The 18,466-nt window shown below is 52.2% G+C and overlaps 1 protein-coding gene across 12 annotated transcripts in view; it reads left to right on the top strand.

Moving 5' to 3' along the window:
- The window catches only part of SUGP2 (SURP and G-patch domain containing 2), a 30,697-nt gene extending 12,572 nt beyond the window's left edge, over positions 1–18,125 (top strand). For 8 of the 12 annotated variants that reach the window (XM_032316619.1, XM_032316648.1, XM_032316634.1 and 5 more), the window contains 6 exons: positions 3,571–4,058; positions 5,093–5,204; positions 9,288–9,808; positions 11,552–11,613; positions 14,479–14,615; positions 15,309–18,125. In XM_032316619.1, coding sequence (XP_032172510.1) covers positions 3,571–4,058; positions 5,093–5,204; positions 9,288–9,808; positions 11,552–11,613; positions 14,479–14,615; positions 15,309–15,429 — 1,441 coding nt within the window. In that variant the 3' untranslated portion in view covers positions 15,430–18,125. The remainder of the gene's footprint in view (positions 1–3,570; positions 4,059–5,092; positions 5,205–9,287; positions 9,809–11,551; positions 11,614–14,478; positions 14,616–15,308) is intronic. The other 4 variants (XR_004279687.1, XM_032316627.1, XM_032316599.1 and 1 more) reach the window with 4 other exon arrangements.
- Positions 18,126–18,466: the final 341 nt, after the last annotated feature.

The following is an 18,466-nucleotide window of genomic DNA, read 5'->3' as shown; positions in this document are numbered from 1 at the left end:
TCTTTATCATCAGGTTACTTTCTGTGGCTTATCTGTCCCAGTTGAGACCTGTTACCACTCTCTAAGCATGCCATGCCCTCACCTGTGTTTTAACTTAAAGATAATTTCATAGTGTGATGTTTTACCTCCTAGTCCTTTGTTAATTAACAAAGATTATACATTTCCTCATAGTATATCTAGTTGTAGTTCCTCTTTTTATGTGTCTGTTTAGGTCTTGTGTGATCAATATTGTACCCATTCTGGACTCAGTATTCTTGCTGTTGTAATCGCTAAAAGTGCTTCGAAAGCATAAATTTCCTTGTAACGTTACTAGAGTTTTGGTCTTAACCAGCATCATTTACCAGGTGGGAGGGTTGGAGCTTACATGGTTTTACTTTTACAGGATTCTCAGACTCATTTGGATTATTTTCATGTTTAGAATGAGGTATGCATATAATTTAAAAATTAAAAAAACAAACAGCCCAATAAACAAATTGTCCCATCATAATTTATTAAAATCTTGATTGTCAAACACTCTTGCATTCTCCGTACTTGTTACTATTCTCGGCACTTTTCTGATTTAAGCACTAGCTGATTGAATCTTCATAAAACCTTGTGAGACAGATATGTTCTCATCCTTATTTTATAGATAGGAAACTTGAGGATCAAAGAGGCCTCTTACCTAAAGAGTGCAAAACTAGTAAGACAAACTTGAGATTCTCATCCAGGCTCTTGGCCTCAATCAGTGTGCATGCTGAAGGAAGGAAGCTAGATAACCTCAGATTGAAGGGTGAAAGCAGAGACCAAATCCTCTTGGGTAAGGTACTCAAGATTTGGAAGGCCTAGGGGCAATTTCCAGGTGATTGGGCTGGAGAGAAAGGGGACCCGGAGAAGACTGAGGACATGTACCTCTGCATCACAATTGACCAGGCTCATGGTCCCTGACGGCCAGTGGTAACAGACAGAATCATAGCCAGAGTTGTAACTATGGGACGTACAAAATTAGAAGTAAGCATTGAATTAGAAATCAAATATTTGAGGAAAATCATCATGAAGAAGAGTCACCAAACTCAAATAGAGCTGACACCTGAGAAGATGGAGTTACTATAAGAAAAATAATTAGTCTAAACATGTATGTGTGTAATTAACAGTCTTAGGTGGAAAATAGTATATTGTATCCATGAAATAGGAGCTTTTTGTTTTTGAAAAGAACCTGTGTTAAAGATCTTGGAAATGAAAAGTCTCAATGTTGAAATAAAAATGTCAGTGGTTGGCTAGAATAGACCCAGATGAAGAACAGATTAGGGAGCTGAACTCAGACTTGACTCTGAAAACTCCTTCAGAAGGAATTACTGGAGACTATCAGAGGAGAAGATGTGGTGCCAAGAAAGAATGATAAGAAACTAGTAAACTTAGGACTAAGAGTACATGTATGTAGTTCATCAAAAATACCATTTGAATCGGGGCGCCTGGGTGGCTCAGTGGGTTAAGCCTCTGCCTTTGGCTCAGGTCATGATCCCAGGATCCTGGGATCAAGCCCTGAGTCTGGGCTCTGTGCTCAACAGGGAGCCTGCCTCCCCTGCACCCTGCCTGCCTCTCTGCCTACTTGTGATTTCTGTCAAATAAATAATAAAATCTTTAAAAAAAAAAACAAAACTGTGTGAGGGGATGGGGCTTGTATCCTGGGCTTTGGAGTCACCTGGGTGCTGACTCTGCTTTCTGCTCTGGGTGAGGGGGTACCTTACTGGGGCTGTGTTTAATTAACAGGATAACCACACCGTTTCTGTTAGTCAGTGCTCCTGTATGTGGGAACCCTTGCTTGTTATGGGGCCATCCGACAGGATGGTGGTGTTGGCCCAGCAGAGTGTCCAGGGCAGCGATGGAGAGGGTATGCTCCATCCGATCCAGGCAGACCTTAACGAGGGCTGCCCGGGAAGCTGCCCCCCAGCAGCTCTCCACATTAGGCCATGCTGCCAGCACCCTGCTTCATGCAGCCCTGCCTCCAGTCAGCCTCTGTCATTCCTAATCGGGAACTTCACCAGTTCAGCCACCTTTTAATGTCAGGCAGTCTGAAGGCCACCTGAAATATTCCCCTGCCCACCAGTGTTCATTCCTCTTGAACACAAACTGAAACTGAACATTCTTGAACTCCTGAAATGTGCAAGGTCCCCGAGAAACTCTCAGCACATCCCAGGAAAGGAAAATCACATGGGCCACATTACACAATGCATATAAGTCAAAACTAGCAACAACCAAAATAAAACTTGCTTCTAAATAACTTTTGAGTGGAGGAGGAGCAAGGACATTAGAAACTTCACAAGGAAGCAGCAGGGGGCGCTCTGCACCCGTTGCATCCAGCTGCAACCGTTCAATGTGGGACACCTTTGTCAGAAATAGAGTGAATGTGAGCATTCACCCAGGAGGCCAGAAGGAAACGGCGAGAAAAGCCCAGACCCTAGAAGGGAAGGATTAATGGAGATGAAAGAAGGTGCTCACGAAGTGGAAAACAGTAAAGAGTTTAAGTTCCCCTCCGTGCCTCTTATGTCCTTTCCCCAGGGCTAATTAAGTTTGCTTTATATTCTTTCTACCCATGGGAGGAAAGCAGATGCACACGGATCAGTGTACACCGAGCAGATTCATGTGGTCCATGTCGATGCTGTTCTTCTGTAGCATGCTGCCTTCTCCGCCTATATCGTGGGTGTCTTTCTGTGTCAGCGCTTGGGACTCACCCTCCTTCTCTTTCCTATACTGTTCTTCTTTTTCTTCTTCTTTTTAAAGATCTTATTTATTTATTTGACAGAGCGTGCACAGGCAGGGGAGCAGCAGACAGAGGGAGAGGGAGAAGCAGGCTCACTGCTGAGTAGAGAGCCTGATGGGCTCCATCCCAGGACCCTGGGATTGTGACCCAAGCCAAAGGCAGACACTTAACCACCCCAGCACCTCTGTCTCATTATAACGCCGGCATATGATTTCACAGCCACAGCACCCTGGCCTCAGTGGTGCAGTTGAAGCCAGGATCTCTTGAGTACCCAGCGTCCCTGGGCCCTCTGAAGTATGTCATCTCCCAAAAACGGCACCCACAAGCGACAGAGTGGCAGTGTCTCTGTGGCTACAGAGTGAATGTGTTACAAGGCCACCAGGAGTTGTGAGCACCTTCATCACTGGGGATGAAACCCAAGGAGGAACGACCAGTGCTGGTTTAGAGCTCCTATTGCCCTGCAGTTACTCTGGGCAGGAGGGGACCCGGGTCATCCGTGGGGCAGAGCCTCTCAGACGGCAGGCAAGGGTGTACAGAAATGGGATCATAGCATTGATTCGGTACGTGGTGGTGGTTTTGTTTGTTTGTTTGTTTGTTTGTTTTAAGATTTTATTTATTTATCTGACAGACAGATCACAAGTAGGCAGAGAGGCAGGCAGAGAGAGGAGGAAGCAGGCTCCATGCTGAGCAGAGAACCTGATGCCGGGCTCGATCCCAGGACCTTGGGATCATGACCTGAGCCGAAGGCAGAGGCTTTAACCCACTGAGCCACCAGGCGCCCCTACGTGGTGGTGTTTTAACCAATGTCCTTCTGTGTCTGTTTTGTTATGTAGGTTTCTGTCTGATGACAGTAGTCTGGAGTACAAGTATTACAAACTGAAGCTGGCAGAAGTGCAGCGGGTCAGCCACACCTTGCCAGGAGCAGATCAAAAGCCGACAGCGGCAGAGTGTGCGGTCCGGGCCATGCTGTATGCCCGGGCCATCCGGAGCCTCAAGAAGAGGCTCCTCCCAGGCCGGCGGCGGGGGCTGCTCCGCACCCAAGGGCTCCGGGGCTGGAAGGTGAGGAGAGCAACCACTGGGACCCAGACCCTCCTCTCCTCGGGCACCAGACTGAAACACCATGGCCGGCAGGCTCCAGGTTCATTGCAGGGAAAGCTGTCCCAGCCAGATGGAAATGATACTGCCAAGGACTGCCCACCTGACCCGGCCGGACCCTCTCCTGGGGACCCCAGCCCAGAAGCCTCGGGCCCATCCCCCAAGCCAGCAGGAGTGGAAGTCTCTGGAGCCCCTCAAACCTCCTCTCCCTGCCCATCTGCTGACGGTGGGTGCTCCCTCCCATCCCCCTCTTAACGGGCCCCAGCTTCAACTCTCCAACCTCCAGGGGTCTCTCAGGAGTGGGGTGGTAGACCTGGGTGGCCTGAGCGGTGGTGCAGCAGGCAGAAGCAACGGGGACCTGGTCAGGACAGGTGCACGTGGAGGCGCACTCCACTTATTTCCTAGAGGGGCTGGCCCTCCAGTCCTGTAGCCGTGTTCCTCCTGTCCGGGGATGGAGCTAACTCACCGTGCTCCCCTGCAAGGTCGTCTTACTGCCCCCCGCCCCCAAGTTGTGCTGTGGGCCCATGCTTGGGGCTTCGAGCTGCTCGATCCATTTCTCTGTTCTTGCCCCTCTTTACGTTCCATAGGGCTGCCCTCGTCTCTTATTCTGCTCCTTCTTCCCTGAGGTCTCTGTTTCCTTCCTCAGACTTAGCTGACCTGCAGTTTCTTCTGTTTCTCCTGGCCATTACTTTTTCTCTGTGTGGCAAGCCTGCCCCTGACCCACTTAGCACTGGGTGCGAACGGAGAGGGGAACCAGAATCTACACCACTGCTACATTCTCTAGCTGTCGCCATATAACTAGCCATTCTGAACTGTGGCTTCAGACGGGGGGCGCAGTGCCCCGAGTCTGCTGAACTGGGCTGGGCCCACACATGTGTTTGCAGGCAGCAGGTTTTATGGGGCCATCAGCGGAAGTAACGGGTGCCTGGGTCACATGCCTGTCGCCCCCTAGCAGTCAGCCTCGATTTGTTCACCTGACAGTCAGGAGGGTGGTGGAGGTGCTCAAGGCCTCAAGCCCAGGTTCCACACTGACGCCTCCTCCTGTCAGTCAGCAGGCAGCTCCAGGCCAGCCCTGATTTGGGGGGACCGAAGAGGATCTGCCTCTGCTGGACAGAGCTGCAGAGTCCCATGCAAAGGGCAGGGATGCAGTGAGGGGACACCAGGGGCTGTCTTTATAATGAGTCTCCATACCCAACCCCCAAAGCAGAAATTGGAAGCAGGAGCTCAGAATTGACATGGGACAGTCGCTTTGTTTTGTAGTTGACACGAAGACCATGGAGACTGCGGAGAAACTGGCCAGATTTGTTGCTCAGGTGGGACCAGAGATTGAACAGTTCAGCATAGAAAACAGCACCGACAACCCCGACTTGTGGTATGTAGCCATTGTGCCCTTTGAATTTGAGTGTCCTGAGAGCCCCTGGGGTGGCCTGGCAGACGCTTCTGCCCCGGGAGGCACCTGAGGAGAAGTCATGGCATCACTTCTGCCGAGCTCAGGGCTATGAGGAGGAAGCATCTGCTTTGGGGTGTTGGACCGTACTGCCCTCATCTGTGGCATCAGGAAAAAACCTCCCCTGGAGGGAAGTTTAAGCTGTATTTGAAGGTCAAGTGGACTTTGATCAGGGCAAGGGGGAGAGAGCACCCAGGCATAGAGGCCAGTGGGTTCCCCAGAACCTTTACAGAGGCCGAGTGTTGTGGGGGAGGGGGAGGCGGGGCACTGTCCCTGGTCACACCAGTGCTCCGGATGGTGATGGATGGCGCCCGGTCCAGCCGTGGGCAGCTGGCACTTTCACTTAGCAGTGGCCTGGCATCCTTTTGCCAGGAGGGGGTGCTGCTACCACTGTCATTCCTCAGATGCGGTGCCCACTCAACAGCACACAGCCTGCAGGTGACAGAACCAGGAGCCTGCTCTGCCTTGTGGGACGGGTTCCCCTCCTCAGGGGGAGGCTGCCCAGGAGCTCCATGTTCCTGGTGCTGAGCCATAACCCAGGTGGGGATCCCACGTTGTGTGTATTTTATCCTCCCATCGGCTGGGAACTCTGGACCCTTGCCTTGCTCCTACCATGCTGGAGAGCCATGCCTTAGTCTAATGAATGAAGACTAGGGTTGAAAACTACACGTGTCCTAGAGCATTGCTGGGACCCAGTAGTGACCCAGCACATTCTTCTAGCTTGTTGGGGACCTTGAGTAGATTCTGCACTGGGCCTGCCTCCTGCTTCCTGTGAGACCCAGTCCAGCCTTGGGGAGCACCGACGGCTTCATGGGGTTCAGCCCGTCCTGCCTTTTACAGGCCTGGTGACCTTGGGGCCAGCTGGGCCTATAGCATGCCTCACAGTTGGGCAGGACCCAGTTAAGGGGATGGCTCCGCTTAGGGCAGCCGGGAGCATTCCATCGGTTGTGTTGTCTGTCTTTTTGTCTGTTTTTCTCCAAGTGAGAGTTCTGCAGTATTCTGGGAACCTGCAACTGCCAGGTTTGAGTTTGTCACCATTTCTGACAGCCTTTTCTGAGCAATGTTCCTAAGGCGGCACTATCCCTTCCATCCCCACACAGAGTCCCCCACTGTACAGCAGCATTAGGTGGAGTGATTCCCTCTGTCCCCCAGTCCGGTGCTCAGGGAGCAGTTTGAGAATGACTGCACCTGGCAGCACACATACATAATAAATGTCAAAGTGACTTTGTGTTTCTTTTCCTTTAGAAAAATTATACCTCTAACGTGCTCGATAGTCATCTGAGTTAAATCCTTTTTTTGTGTGTGGTTAGGTCATCAATTTGACATATTGTCAGGTTCATTTGTTTCTACAGAGGTTCAGTTTAGGGCTATATTTTTCTACCCTTTTTAATTTAATTTTAAAAATAAATTCAGCATTTGAATGGTTCTAAAGTAGAAATTATAGAAGGTAAGCTCAGAGAAGTCTCTGAGTGGGAATCCCCCCACCAACAACAGGAAACCATTTTCATTCAATTCTAGGGGGTGTGTGCATTTCCCCTTGTTCTTCTACCACTAACCCCTTTGTTCTTACATGTAACTTTCTATATGTAATAGACACTTGTGCATCTTGCTTTTTACCCTTCACCACCTATCCAGAAGTCCCTTGTGCCTTCCCCACCTGTCCCTTCATTCTTTTGTCCACTGTCATTCTCCACATGTAGCCACACCAGGGTCATTCCCCAGCCTTCGTCATTCACATTGTTCTTATGGCCTTATCAGTGGCCTCACACACAGTGACTTCCTGGAGAGAATCTTCATGTATCTTTCAGAAGGGGGACTGTAGGGCCCCAGGGTCAGTGCACTTGTAATTTTGTTAGATAATAGAAATCCCCCTCCCCGAGGGCCACGCCTAGAGCAGTATCCAGAGTACTTGTCCCCACCCCTCACCTTTTGGCATGCCTTAGGGTCAGTAGGATTTATGAGAAATTTCTCATTTCCATGAAATTTTAGTTTCCATTTTCCTTAGGAGTGAAATTGAACATCTTTTCATAAACTTGTGTCCTTTATTTTCCTGTGGACTGTTCATTTGTCCTTTTAAAAAAACAAAAGAAAGAAAGAAACGTTTGTCCTTTAAAAAAGCAAGCTTTGGTGTTGTAAATAGTTTGCATTTTTTACAATTTTTTGTAAATGCAGCTTGTTCTCAGTTTTTGTCCAGCGCAGTTGTTCAGAGTCAGTCGTGTTTGTTGCGTGTGCGCCCAGTTCATTCCTCTTTGCTGCTGAGTGTGTCCCACTGTGCGGCTAGACCAGTGGTTTCCGCACTGCCTGTTGATGGCACCAAGATGTTTCCAGTCTGGGATGGTTACAGATAAAGCAGCTGTGAGCAGCTGTGGATAAGGTCTTTATTTTTCTCTAGGAAAGGCTGGCTCCATGATGGGTCTATGGTTAACTTCTGAAGAAACTACCAAGCTACCTTTCCGAGGAGTGGCACCATTTTGCATTTCCAGCAGCCTGGACGAGAGTTCTGGTTCTTCCCCATCCTCGCCAGCACTTGCTCGTGTCAGCTTGGTCATGTTAGCGTCCCAGCGCGGGGAGACGGGGTTGCGCCGTGGTTCTCATTTCTCCAAGGACTAGCCGTGCTGAGTGCCCTCAGGTGTCCTTGTGTGTTTTCTATACTTAAGTGTCTGGATCTTCGGTCCATCTTTTGATTGAATTTTTTTTTTTTTTACTTATTAATCAGTTTTGAGGGTTCACTACATACATCCTTTATCGGAGTCCTTTATCAGGTGTATGATTTGCAGATATTTTCTCCTGTTCTGTGACTTGTTTTCTCATTCTAGCTGTCTTTTGGAGGGCTCAAGTTCTTAATCTTTGCCCTTCTTTCTGTTGGTTTTTTGGGACTTTTTCTTTCTCAGTTTTTTGTTTGTTTGTTTGTTTGTTTTTTATTTGACAGGCAGAGATCACAAGTAGGCAGAGAGGGAAGCAGAGAGAGAAAGGAGGAAGCAGACTTCCTGCTGAGCAGAGAGCCCGATGTGGGGCTCGATCCCAGGACCCTGAGATCATGACCCGAGCCAAAGGCGGAGGCTTAACACACTGAGCCACCCAGGCGCCCCAGTGTAGTTTATTTTTAAGCCATCTCTGTAGCTGACTTCAGATACCATGTTTCTGACCTTTGTGTTGGTGTTTTCTGTCCGTGTATCCAAGGACTGGTACCACACTGCTATAACTGTAGGGGCCTCGTACGCTGTAATATCTGTAAGGTCAGAACCCTTCATTGATTTTATTCAGAGTTCTCCCAGATACTCTTACAGATTTTTTTTTTCCTCTGTGAAGTCTAGAATCATGTTCAAATGCAGGAAAAAAATGAGGCATTTATTGAGATAGATTTATGCATTGATACTTTGATCAGTGAAGAATTGACATCATTATAAGGTTGAGTTGTTCTAGCCAAGAACAAGGGTTTCTTTACTTGGGTCCAAGTGTATTTGTGTCCTCGTGCATGTTTTCAGTTTCTCACACTAGCTGTGGCCCTGGATCAAGGTGGCCGGGGGACCCAGAGGCTCAGAGAGGCAGTATTGCCACCACGCTGACGCAGCTTCACTGTAGAATGAGGGGCAGGAGTGATGTGCCTTCCTCTGTCTTACCTGGCGGTGTGAAAGGAACCGTACAGTCACAGCGAGTGCACGGGAGTCCCAGAGTGTCTGGTGACAGACTAGAAGGGGATGAGGAGAGGGCCAGGTTGGATCTCTGACTACAATGCTAAAGCAGCACATTGCTTGGTCATTCCTGCGTACCATGTTCCTCCACCTCCCTCCCCTGAAAAGCAATGAGGCCTCTTTGCTCGGTTACCACCAGTCCTCGGATCTCTATCTCCTTGTGCGGCTGCACCATCAACCGTAGTTGGTAGAAAGGGGTTAGGTTATTTGTTTCCTGGTCCCACTCCAGCTTTGCTGGATCTCTTCTGGACAGTTTAATAAATATGAACGTTCAGAGGTCACTCTGATTAACCAGTATCCTTCATCCTTGTCCTAGGTTTCTCCATGACCAAAATAGTTCAGCCTTCAAATTCTATCGAAAGAAAGTATTTGAATTATGCCCTTCGATTTGTTTTACATCGTCTCCACTGAACCTCCACGCTGGTGAGGGCGCAGATTCTCAGGAAGGCCCCCTTGATCCCATGGAAGGGGAAGGAGAGTTCGAAGATGAGCCCCCTCAGCACGAGGCTGAGCTGGAAAGCCCAGAGGTGATGCCTGAGGAGGAGGAGGAGGACGAGGAGGAGGACGACGACGACGAGGAGGGGGGTGAAGAGGTCTCCACTCCTAGAGGGTCCTCCAGGTCCGCAGGAGGAGCGGCCAAGTCCGAGGGTTCTGAGGGCAGCCCCCCAACCGATGGCCTCCCGAGTGAGGCGGCCGAAGATGGCCCAGCTGGGGCACCTGCGCTGTCACAGGCCTCCTCGGGGGCCTGCTTCCCCCGGAAGAGGGTCAGCAGCAAGTCCTTGAAGGTCGGCATGATCCCAGCTCCCAAGAGGCTGTGTCTCATCCAGGAGCCCAAAGGTGAGTGCCAGGTCATCGTCCCATCTGCCCTAACACAGCCTTCCGGTCAGCACCTCAGAGGAGCTGTGCTGCTCTGTGCTGAAAAGTTGTGGAGACCAGGTGACGTCGCCTGACAGTATGGAAGAGTTTACTGGCCTTTAGCCCAGGCTTTTAGCCACAAGATGACCAGCTGGTCCCTGTCCCCCTTCCCGCCTCTGATTATACCTGCCAGCCTGGACGTTATCTCTCTAAACCCCCCAGGGCCAACAGAACATGAAGTTCTTTGGTCTTGTGTTTCTAACCTAAAATAATTGTAGTGGTTTTACATACCACTCCAAAATGTTCCTGCGAAGCTCGCATTGCCAGCTGGTGTAGGGCTGGCAGTCCGAGGACGTGCTGCTGTGTTGGTGCAGCGGCCGTGTGTCAGCATCAGAGGCTGCTCGGTGTTTCCAGGATTGCTCACAGTCCAGGGGAGGAGCCCCAGCCATGAAGGGCACAGGCCTTGGTCATGTCAGCTGTTTCCTGCTGGTGACCTTGGGGAGTACCCAGCCTTTCTGAATCCCTGGACGGCCCAGGGCACTGATGCCTGCTTAGTGATGATGAGGAAAGAGGGCACAGGTGGGGCTGGTCTTGGGCAGGGTTAGTGGGAGCCATGTGCCCTGTGCTCTGCTGCATGGGCCACGGGAGGTCATCTGCTCTTCTTCCGTGGGGAGGGTTAAGATTCTTGAGGTACCGTTTAACAGCAGTAACACACGTCCTTCTTAAGGGCACAGTCTGAGGAGCTTGGGCAATCGTGTACAGCCAGGAATTGCTCCAGCACGGTGGAGCTGGAGCCTTTCTCCAGAAATGTCTGTCTCTCTCTGTGGTCCCCTCCCCATTTTCTGGCCTCGTGGTCGTGCCTTTTCTAGACTGTCAGCAGACAGAATGGGATCGTGTGCGACCTTCTGATGGACCGGCCCTGGCCCTCGTTATTCCTCGTGCCCCCCACCCTTCCAGGTGTCGTCACAAACGCAGGCCTGGGCTGTGCTTGCTGCCGTACCTTCCTCGGAGGTGGCTGTGGCAAACGGTGCCCCGTCTTGTGTCCCCTCTGTGCTCACTGTCACACTTACTCCCAAGAGCATCAGTTCAGTTTCTCCTGCTGACAGAACAGTCCTGTGGTTTGTGTTTGGAAACTTTGGCGCTACCACGGATTGCCAGCTGTTCTACCCAATTCAGACGTCCTTAAGAACTTCCTGCTGCTGCTGGCAGCCTCTCCCAGTGCCTCAAGTCTCTCATGGGGAAAAAGTGGAGCTCTTTCTGTTTTGGAAGCTCTCAGTTCCTTGGGTGGTTGATGAGAAAAAACCCAGCCCTGCTGATCTCTCCTTCATTAAAAATAAGGCTATAATGTGATTCAGTGCTCAGTATGAGAAGCACGGTTGTTTTGTACTGGAAAGTTCTATGTGGACGTTTAAGTCTTTATCAGCAGAACAGTTGCAGAAACTCTAGGAGGGCTGGAGACTGCGAATAATTTATTTGTTGAAGCAAAACGTGTTGTTACAGTCATGGAAAGTGGCCTGTGCATCGAACCCTTCATCATACATGCGAGAAGTCCTTTGTTAAAGTAGACTCTTTCCAGTTGAGCCCACTGGGGCCTGTGTATTCCTGCCTTTGTGCTCCTGGTGCCCGTGATTCCTGAGAGGCAGCCCTCAGGCCACGGTGCGGGCGGTGCTGAGAGATGCAGAGAAAATGATGTGTGTGTACGGGTATGTTTCTCGTGTCTTCCAGTTCATGAACCAGTTCGCATCGCCTATGACAGACCTCGGGGGCGGCCCGTGTCCAAAAAGAAGGTGAGCATGACCAAGTTCTCACACATGCCAGTTGGGATTTGCCGGAGCTTTAAAGGACACTGTAGCTTATAACTAAGGAACACTGGTACTTTAGACCGCACAACGTACAAAGCATAACAAACAGCCTTTTTTCTCAGGGATTTCTTGAAACTGATTTGTGTTGCCAGAAGCACAGGTGAGTAGTAATGTGTTTATTTAACCAATAGGCGAGGCCTGATACACGCAGTGTTGGGAGAGATGAACAAGGTAACGTCCTGGCCCTTACAGTTCGGATTTAGTGGACTGTAAATGTAGCTAAAGAGCTCACTTGATTGGCTAGAAGCCAAGACATTGTGTGGATGGGTGTGTGCACACATGTGTGCAGTAACTGGCAGACCCTGCGCATGTGCCAGGCCCCGTCTGCCACCTGGAGGCAGCAGCAAGCAGGGCCAACAGGGACAGGAATGTGTGAGACTCTTGTGGCCCGTGTGCTGGAAGCAGGTCTAAGGGAAATAGGGAATAATGTGGGGTTCGAGGTGCCATTTATTCAGGGAGGCCTGGGAGAGGCCCCAGGGTGGTCTTGTGTCAACAGGTAGCCCTTTGTGGCACCCACATGGGGTAAGGAGGTGAGGAAATAAAGGCAGTGAGGCCCCAGCTCATGGAAGGCCCGTAGACAGATGTCAGCAGTGAGGCTGCTTCTCTGGGGGAGGCCCGCAGGGACCCATGGTGGTAGTTTGAGGGGAAGACGTGGCCGCTGTGGCTGCTGTGCTGAGAGCAGCCTGTCAACAGGGGGCCGGGAGGGTGAAGACATGGTCAGTGGGACTTGCCGATGGATTGCGTGTGGAATAGCCAAAGCCCAGCATGCAGGACGCCTCCGTGGTCTACCCGGGCAGCTCGGAGTTTGGAGCTGCCACTGTCTGAAATGGACAGACCCGGGGCGGGGGTGGGGGGCAGGTCTTCAGGGAGATGGGGTGCACTCCAGACAGGTGCATACGTGGGGGCAGGTAAGGCTGGCCGAGGTCACCTAGGACATATGTGGCACATCCCAGGTCCTTAGAGGTCAGGTAGATGAGTCGGGAACCAGGTGAGGGCTCTGCTGGTGTGGTGTGGTCAGGAAAGCCTGTGTGGAGGACACCTGTTCAAGAGCACTATCGGTCTCAGCAGCCAGAGGCAGGGTCGGCGAACAGCAGGGAGGGGGTACTTACCTGGGCCCAAAGCTCGTGGTCCTAACTGATGCGCTCAGTTCGAATTGGTGCTCACAGCCGGCTGCGCCTCCGGTGGTTGGGGTGAGGGGGCACCCGGGCTCGGGCTCAGCCTGGCCCCCTGATCTCAGCATGTGGTTCCCGAGTCTCCATTTGTACCTCTGTGACTTGGTTCAGAGGGGGTTTAATGGGTGAAAAGAAATGCATGTTAGCTGGCTGTGCAGCCGAGGCCTGCGAGCTCCAGTCTCTCGGTGGGCCAAGAGCTTCCAGCTTGCTCCGTCTGAGCCACTTTCCCGGAGGGGTGAGGATCTGCCCTTTGGGGATCTGTGGCCGGCCTTTCCCTTGCCTTAGCCACCCCCTTGTCCTCCCACATGTGTTCCTGCTCAGACCCTCAGACTCTCACCATTACCCTCAGCACCAGCTGATCAGGATGCAGGAGCCCTTTCCCCGTGCGGCCTTCTCAGCCTACCCAGACTGTCCTCGGTGTTAAGTAAATGTTTTTAAAAATAGGCTCAGGTGGTAGGGACAGTGTGTACTTATGAATATTCATGAGTAAATGAAAACTTTTTTTTTTTTTAAAGATTTTACTTGTTTATCTGGCAGAGAAAGAACATGCGTGCATAAACAAGGGAAGTGGCGGGTGGAGGGAGGGGGGAAGCAGGCTCCCCGTTGAGCAGGGAGCCCGATGTGGGGCTCGATCCCAGGATCAGGACCTGAGCCAAAGGCAGACGCTTGACTAACTGAGCCATCCAGGCACCCCATAAACGGAAATATTTTCTGCTCACACTGGGCAGGCTCTCCAGAGACCCCCCAGGCCTTTTAACCTGTCTTCCCACAGCCGGCTCTGGTGCCCATGTCTTATCCAGGGCTTCTTGCTCCTCTACTTGTAGGGTCTTTCCCTAGCCCTTCTTTCCAGCTTTCCCAGCTCTTAGTGAGGTCTGCTTTGTGCTAGACATGGATCCCAGAGTCCCAGTAAAACCCAGTCTCTGCCCCTGGGGAGCTCCCAGACCTGGGACGGGGCAGCTGGACAGATGAACAAGTCATTGGTTTGCTGAGCAATGTCTGAGAGCGAGCGGAGAGGTTTCCAGGATAGGGTCACTGCTCAAGTTCCAGAAGTCCATAGGCGTGTTCCAAACAGGTGGGGGAGTAGAGAGGACCCTGTGAGCCACTTTTTCACATAGAGTGTCTCTATAGCAGGTTCATGGCCTGTTCAGCCCCCTCCTGCCTAAGCCCTGCCTCCCTTCTGACTCCTTACACCAGGGGCCTTGCTGCCTCAAGCCTCTGCTCTGGTTACCCCAGTGTGGGGCTGTACCCTCTGGTCATCACCACCTTGGGCTCTTCCTGCTAACCTCTTGGCCCCAAGACCCTCCAGCCCCTCGGGGTTTTCCTCATGGTCTTAGCACCACAGTGCTGGTGGTCACACTGGGGCCTGAGAGCCTGGTCTGGCTGGGTTCTGTGGGGGCATCTCTTACTCTTCACTTTTAGAAGCCCCAGCCCACCCAGGGAGTGTTGCTGGGAAGTGGGAAACAGCCCGTGGCTTCATCCCAGTGTCCCCCAGTGTCTGTGGAATCAGAGTCAGTTGCGGTGGGGGAGGGGGTACTGGACTGTGCCAGGTGCAGCACGAGCAGGCCCTTGCTCCAGGCGCTTTTTGCAGACCACGTGCTATACCCTTATCTCTCTTTAGAAACCCAAGGACTTTGACTTCGCCCAGCAGAAGCTGACTGACAAGAACCTGGGGTTCCAGATGCTGCAGAAGATGGGCTGGAAGGAGGGCCACGGCCTGGGCTCCTGTGGGAAGGGCATCAGGGAGCCCGTCAGCGTGTACGCAGCAGGCGCTTGGGGCCAGGGATGGGGTGGGCAGCGTGCTTGGAGAGAAGAGGCTTTCTCTGGGATTCTGGTCCTGAGTCTTTGATCCGCAGCCTGATTTCTTGGCTCCCCTCATGTTAAACATGGCTTCAAACTGGCAGGGTTTTTTCCCTGACAAAGGGAGTCTTCAGATGAGGTGAGAAGCAGATGATTTACATATACAGGTGTTCCTACAGGCTCCTTGCTGCACTCACACAGATGAGTTAAATGGTTTCTTGGCCCCTGGCATTTCAGCCACATTCCTTATTGTCAGAAAAGCTCAGTGGTAATCTAGGTAGTTCCAATAAAAACCACTTTGCTTTTTCTGGGAACCCATAAGCCAGCTAGCCAGGGTGGGAGAAGATGGCCCAGAGTTTGTTAGGCTCCATTAATATCCAGCAGGGATTGCATTTAAAACTGAGCTTACCACCTGCTGGGGGAGGCTTTCTGCTGTAATCAGGCTTGTGAGCGCGCCCCTCAGAAAGTCCGCACACCCACGCAGGTGAGTACCCTTGTTCCACGCGGTGACTCATGTCTTCACTTTCCCTCTCCTTTTCCCTGTTGCGTGTCCCACATGCCTCCATCCACTCTGACCCCTTGTGCCATTTCCAGTCCCCTGGTGGCCAGGCTCTGTGCTTGGGTGTGGCTAACTCTCCATTTTGCTCCTAGGGGAACTGCGTCGGAAGGGGAGGGGTTAGGTGCCGACGGGCAGGAGCACAAGGAAGACACATTTGACGTGTTCCGTCAGAGGATGATGCAGATGTACAGACACAAACGGGCCAACAAATAGGTATGTGTGGGAGCTGGTGCATGGGGCGTTCCGCCCAAGCTGACGTGCTGGTACGTAGAGGCGGTTCCTCTCCCAAAACCAAACAGGAAACCACACACGCACACACACACACGGACGTGCACGAAAACATTCTGTGAGGTTAACAAGGAGTGTTTGGATGTGGATGTGTCCCACCTCTCCCCTTCCAGGTTTGGGTGAAGGCGCGAGCCCTGCACTCACGGGCGTGCAGCCCACCAGCGGGCCTTGGGAGGGGCCTGGTGTCCCGCGAGTGTGAGGGCGATCTGGAAACTGGCGCTGCACCGGGCAGCTGCTTTGCCACATCCCTTTTCTGAGCATCTTCAAATCCTTTTCCTTCTCAAGGGCCTTGGGCCCATATAAACATTCCCTTCTTTCTCTTCTCTTCTTAGTAGCCTTCCCACCTGTAATTTCCAACTCAGTTATGAACAAAATCATTCTCTCCCTGAATAGATGAAACCATTGGAGAGACAAATAAGGCTCGAAGCAGCAGTTACTCTTAAAGCACCACCTCTGCCCGGATCTGCCCTGGAGCCAGTGGCCAAGTAGGTCTGGCGCGTCCTCGAGAGACGAGCGCCTCTGCAGCTCTGGTGTGGAGGTCCCCCTGGCTTTTCTTCTTAAAAGAGAGTACACCACTTTGATCTGCTTTTGCCTTTCCCCCTCTTCCAAATGCTTGCGGCAGCCAGTCCCCTGCAAGTCTTTCCTGGCTCCCACCACAGAAGGTGGTGCTGCCCTTGGAAGCACCGTTTCCTTGTTTGTGCTCTAGCGCCGGCTCTGGTCGGGTTTCCCGTCGCAGGGCGCCTTGCTCTCTTTGGTGCTCTCTTTGCAAACTTGGTGCCAAAATGATGACAGATGGGGGCTTCTTGTTGCTTCTAGGCCGTAAATAGGGGCTGTAATCCGGTATTAGTGGAGTCTGCTCTGGCACACAGCCTGCGGGCTGGGGCTCAGGATCTGAGAAGCGGAGATGCTGGATTCCACGAACATGTGACTGATGGAGGCTCGGCTCCCGAGAGACGGAGTGGAAGTTGAGCGACAGGATAACAGAGCTGTGTTTGGTGGGGAGTAATCATTATGTTGATGAAACTTCCCTCAAATTCGCTGATCTCCCTAGAATCCACACACTGCAGTTTGCTTTTTTGAAAAACCACATATGGAGTCTCTTCTACGAAGGGGCGGGGGTGTAGACTCTTCAGGAAGCATCGTTTCTGGCATGCACCTCGGCAAAGAATTGTGTTGTCAGGGCCCTTGTACAGAACAGAAAGCGTCGTCCTTGTGGGGCGGGCTCGCAGCTGTTCGCTATTTCTAGGCGCGTGATCGCCGCTTTTCCCTCTTCTCCCGGCGCACACTCTTTGCAGCTACGTGTGAGGTTCTCGGGCTGCGGGGCTCTCAAGCCTTTCTCGTAAAGCAGCAGTGTGGAAGCTTTAAATGCGTGCTCGGATCTGGGAACCTTGGGATCCTGCTGACTCTGCAAGCTGGGGGGGCAGAGGGGCACAGCTGTGAGTTACCATGTCGGCGCATCTTCTGTTTCTTAAAGCCATAGGCCTCGCCTCTAGGCCTGGGCTCCTCAGGCTCCGTCTTGAGGGGCCCACACCATCCCCACCACCACAGCCACCACCACCACCCCCGTCGCAGGCCTGTGCTGTCTCTTCGCATCAGGTGCGGCCTCCAGGCTCTCCTTGCTTCTCACTGCTCTGTCGCGTGGGCTCCTGGCGGATCTTTGTGGCCGGGCAGATGACGAGACGACTCGGCACAGCTGAAGCAGCCTGCAGGGTGTGGGGACCACAGCTGTAGGGGTTCATCTCCTTTCTTTCCTCATCCTTCCCGTAGCTTTCCTTGTCGGCCGGGGGTGGAGCAGGTGGATGGAACTCTGAGAACAGGGCCTCGGTCCTCTCTGGCGGTTCACAGAGCGCCCGTTGGCCCCAAGCAAGACGTGGACTCCCCAGATAGGTTCTGGCTCTTTCTCTGCAGCGTAGATAGCTCTGCCCATCATCTTCACTCTGTGCTAGTATCTTCGCTCTTGGTCGACTCTGCTTTTATCTGTAAGTAAAATAGGGATTCCCAGGCTATAAGCCCTGTCCCTGCAGCCTCCTGCCACTCTTCCTCCTGGGGACATCCCGCTTTGAGCTGACCCTGGGAGCCTTTGGCAAACGTCAAAGGGAACACCTTCTTGATCCTGGAATGTCCTCTGAGCACTCAGGTGATGCTTTTCCTGGGGGGTGGCGTCATGGGAGCCGGGGCGGAGCCTGGTGGTGTGTCCTCATGCCAGCCGTTGGCTAGGGACCAGGGCACACAGGCCCTCGGCACTTGCCCTCGCCCTCTCTGGCAGGGGCTGCTCGCAGGGAGTGTGTGCGCGAGCGCGATGTGCAGTTGCATAGCCTCGTCAAAGTCACAGTGTCTTTTCTGTCATTCTAGTTCCAGGGTCTCTTCCATGAGGACGACAGGCATCCGGAAAGTGCTAACTCGCCACTTTGGGTGCTTACTGTCTCTGGCTTGTTTCCATCACTGGAAATCATATAGAGAATTTTAGCGTTTTTGGTCCTTGGTAAAACCTAGAAGACATTTGTGATGTTACAAAACAGAAGTTTTTCGGTTTGTTTTTTCTTTCTTTCTTTTTTTTAATCTAAGAAGTTGTGAATGTTGTTAATCATTTAGCAGTTGCAATAAATGTAGAGGAAACCCAATTTTCCATGGTCTCTGGTGATGTGTTTTGAAAACGTGGTGGGTCGGGGACCACGTGATGGATGCTGAAGTACCTGCAGGGAAGCTGGTTGGACACGCCGAGACCCCGCAGGTGCGCCCTCTGCCCGCCAGAGCCTTTCCGCCAGCTCGCCCCCACCAGCGGGCCTCTTGAGTTGCTGGGAAAGCCGGGAGGGTGCCAGAGAGCAGACAGGGACCAGGGCTAACCAGAGGGCATGGACATGTCCTCTTCTGAGTGGGGATTACTGCTGGGTATGAAACCTACCTTCGAGAGCATCAGGGATACCTGCCCTACTGCCCCTTTCAAGGCTTCACCCGCTCCCAG

Source organism: Mustela erminea, chromosome 1, assembly GCF_009829155.1.
Source record: "Mustela erminea isolate mMusErm1 chromosome 1, mMusErm1.Pri, whole genome shotgun sequence".
NCBI lineage: Eukaryota > Metazoa > Chordata > Mammalia > Carnivora > Mustelidae > Mustela > Mustela erminea.
This window is presented reverse-complemented; position numbering and strand designations above follow the sequence as displayed.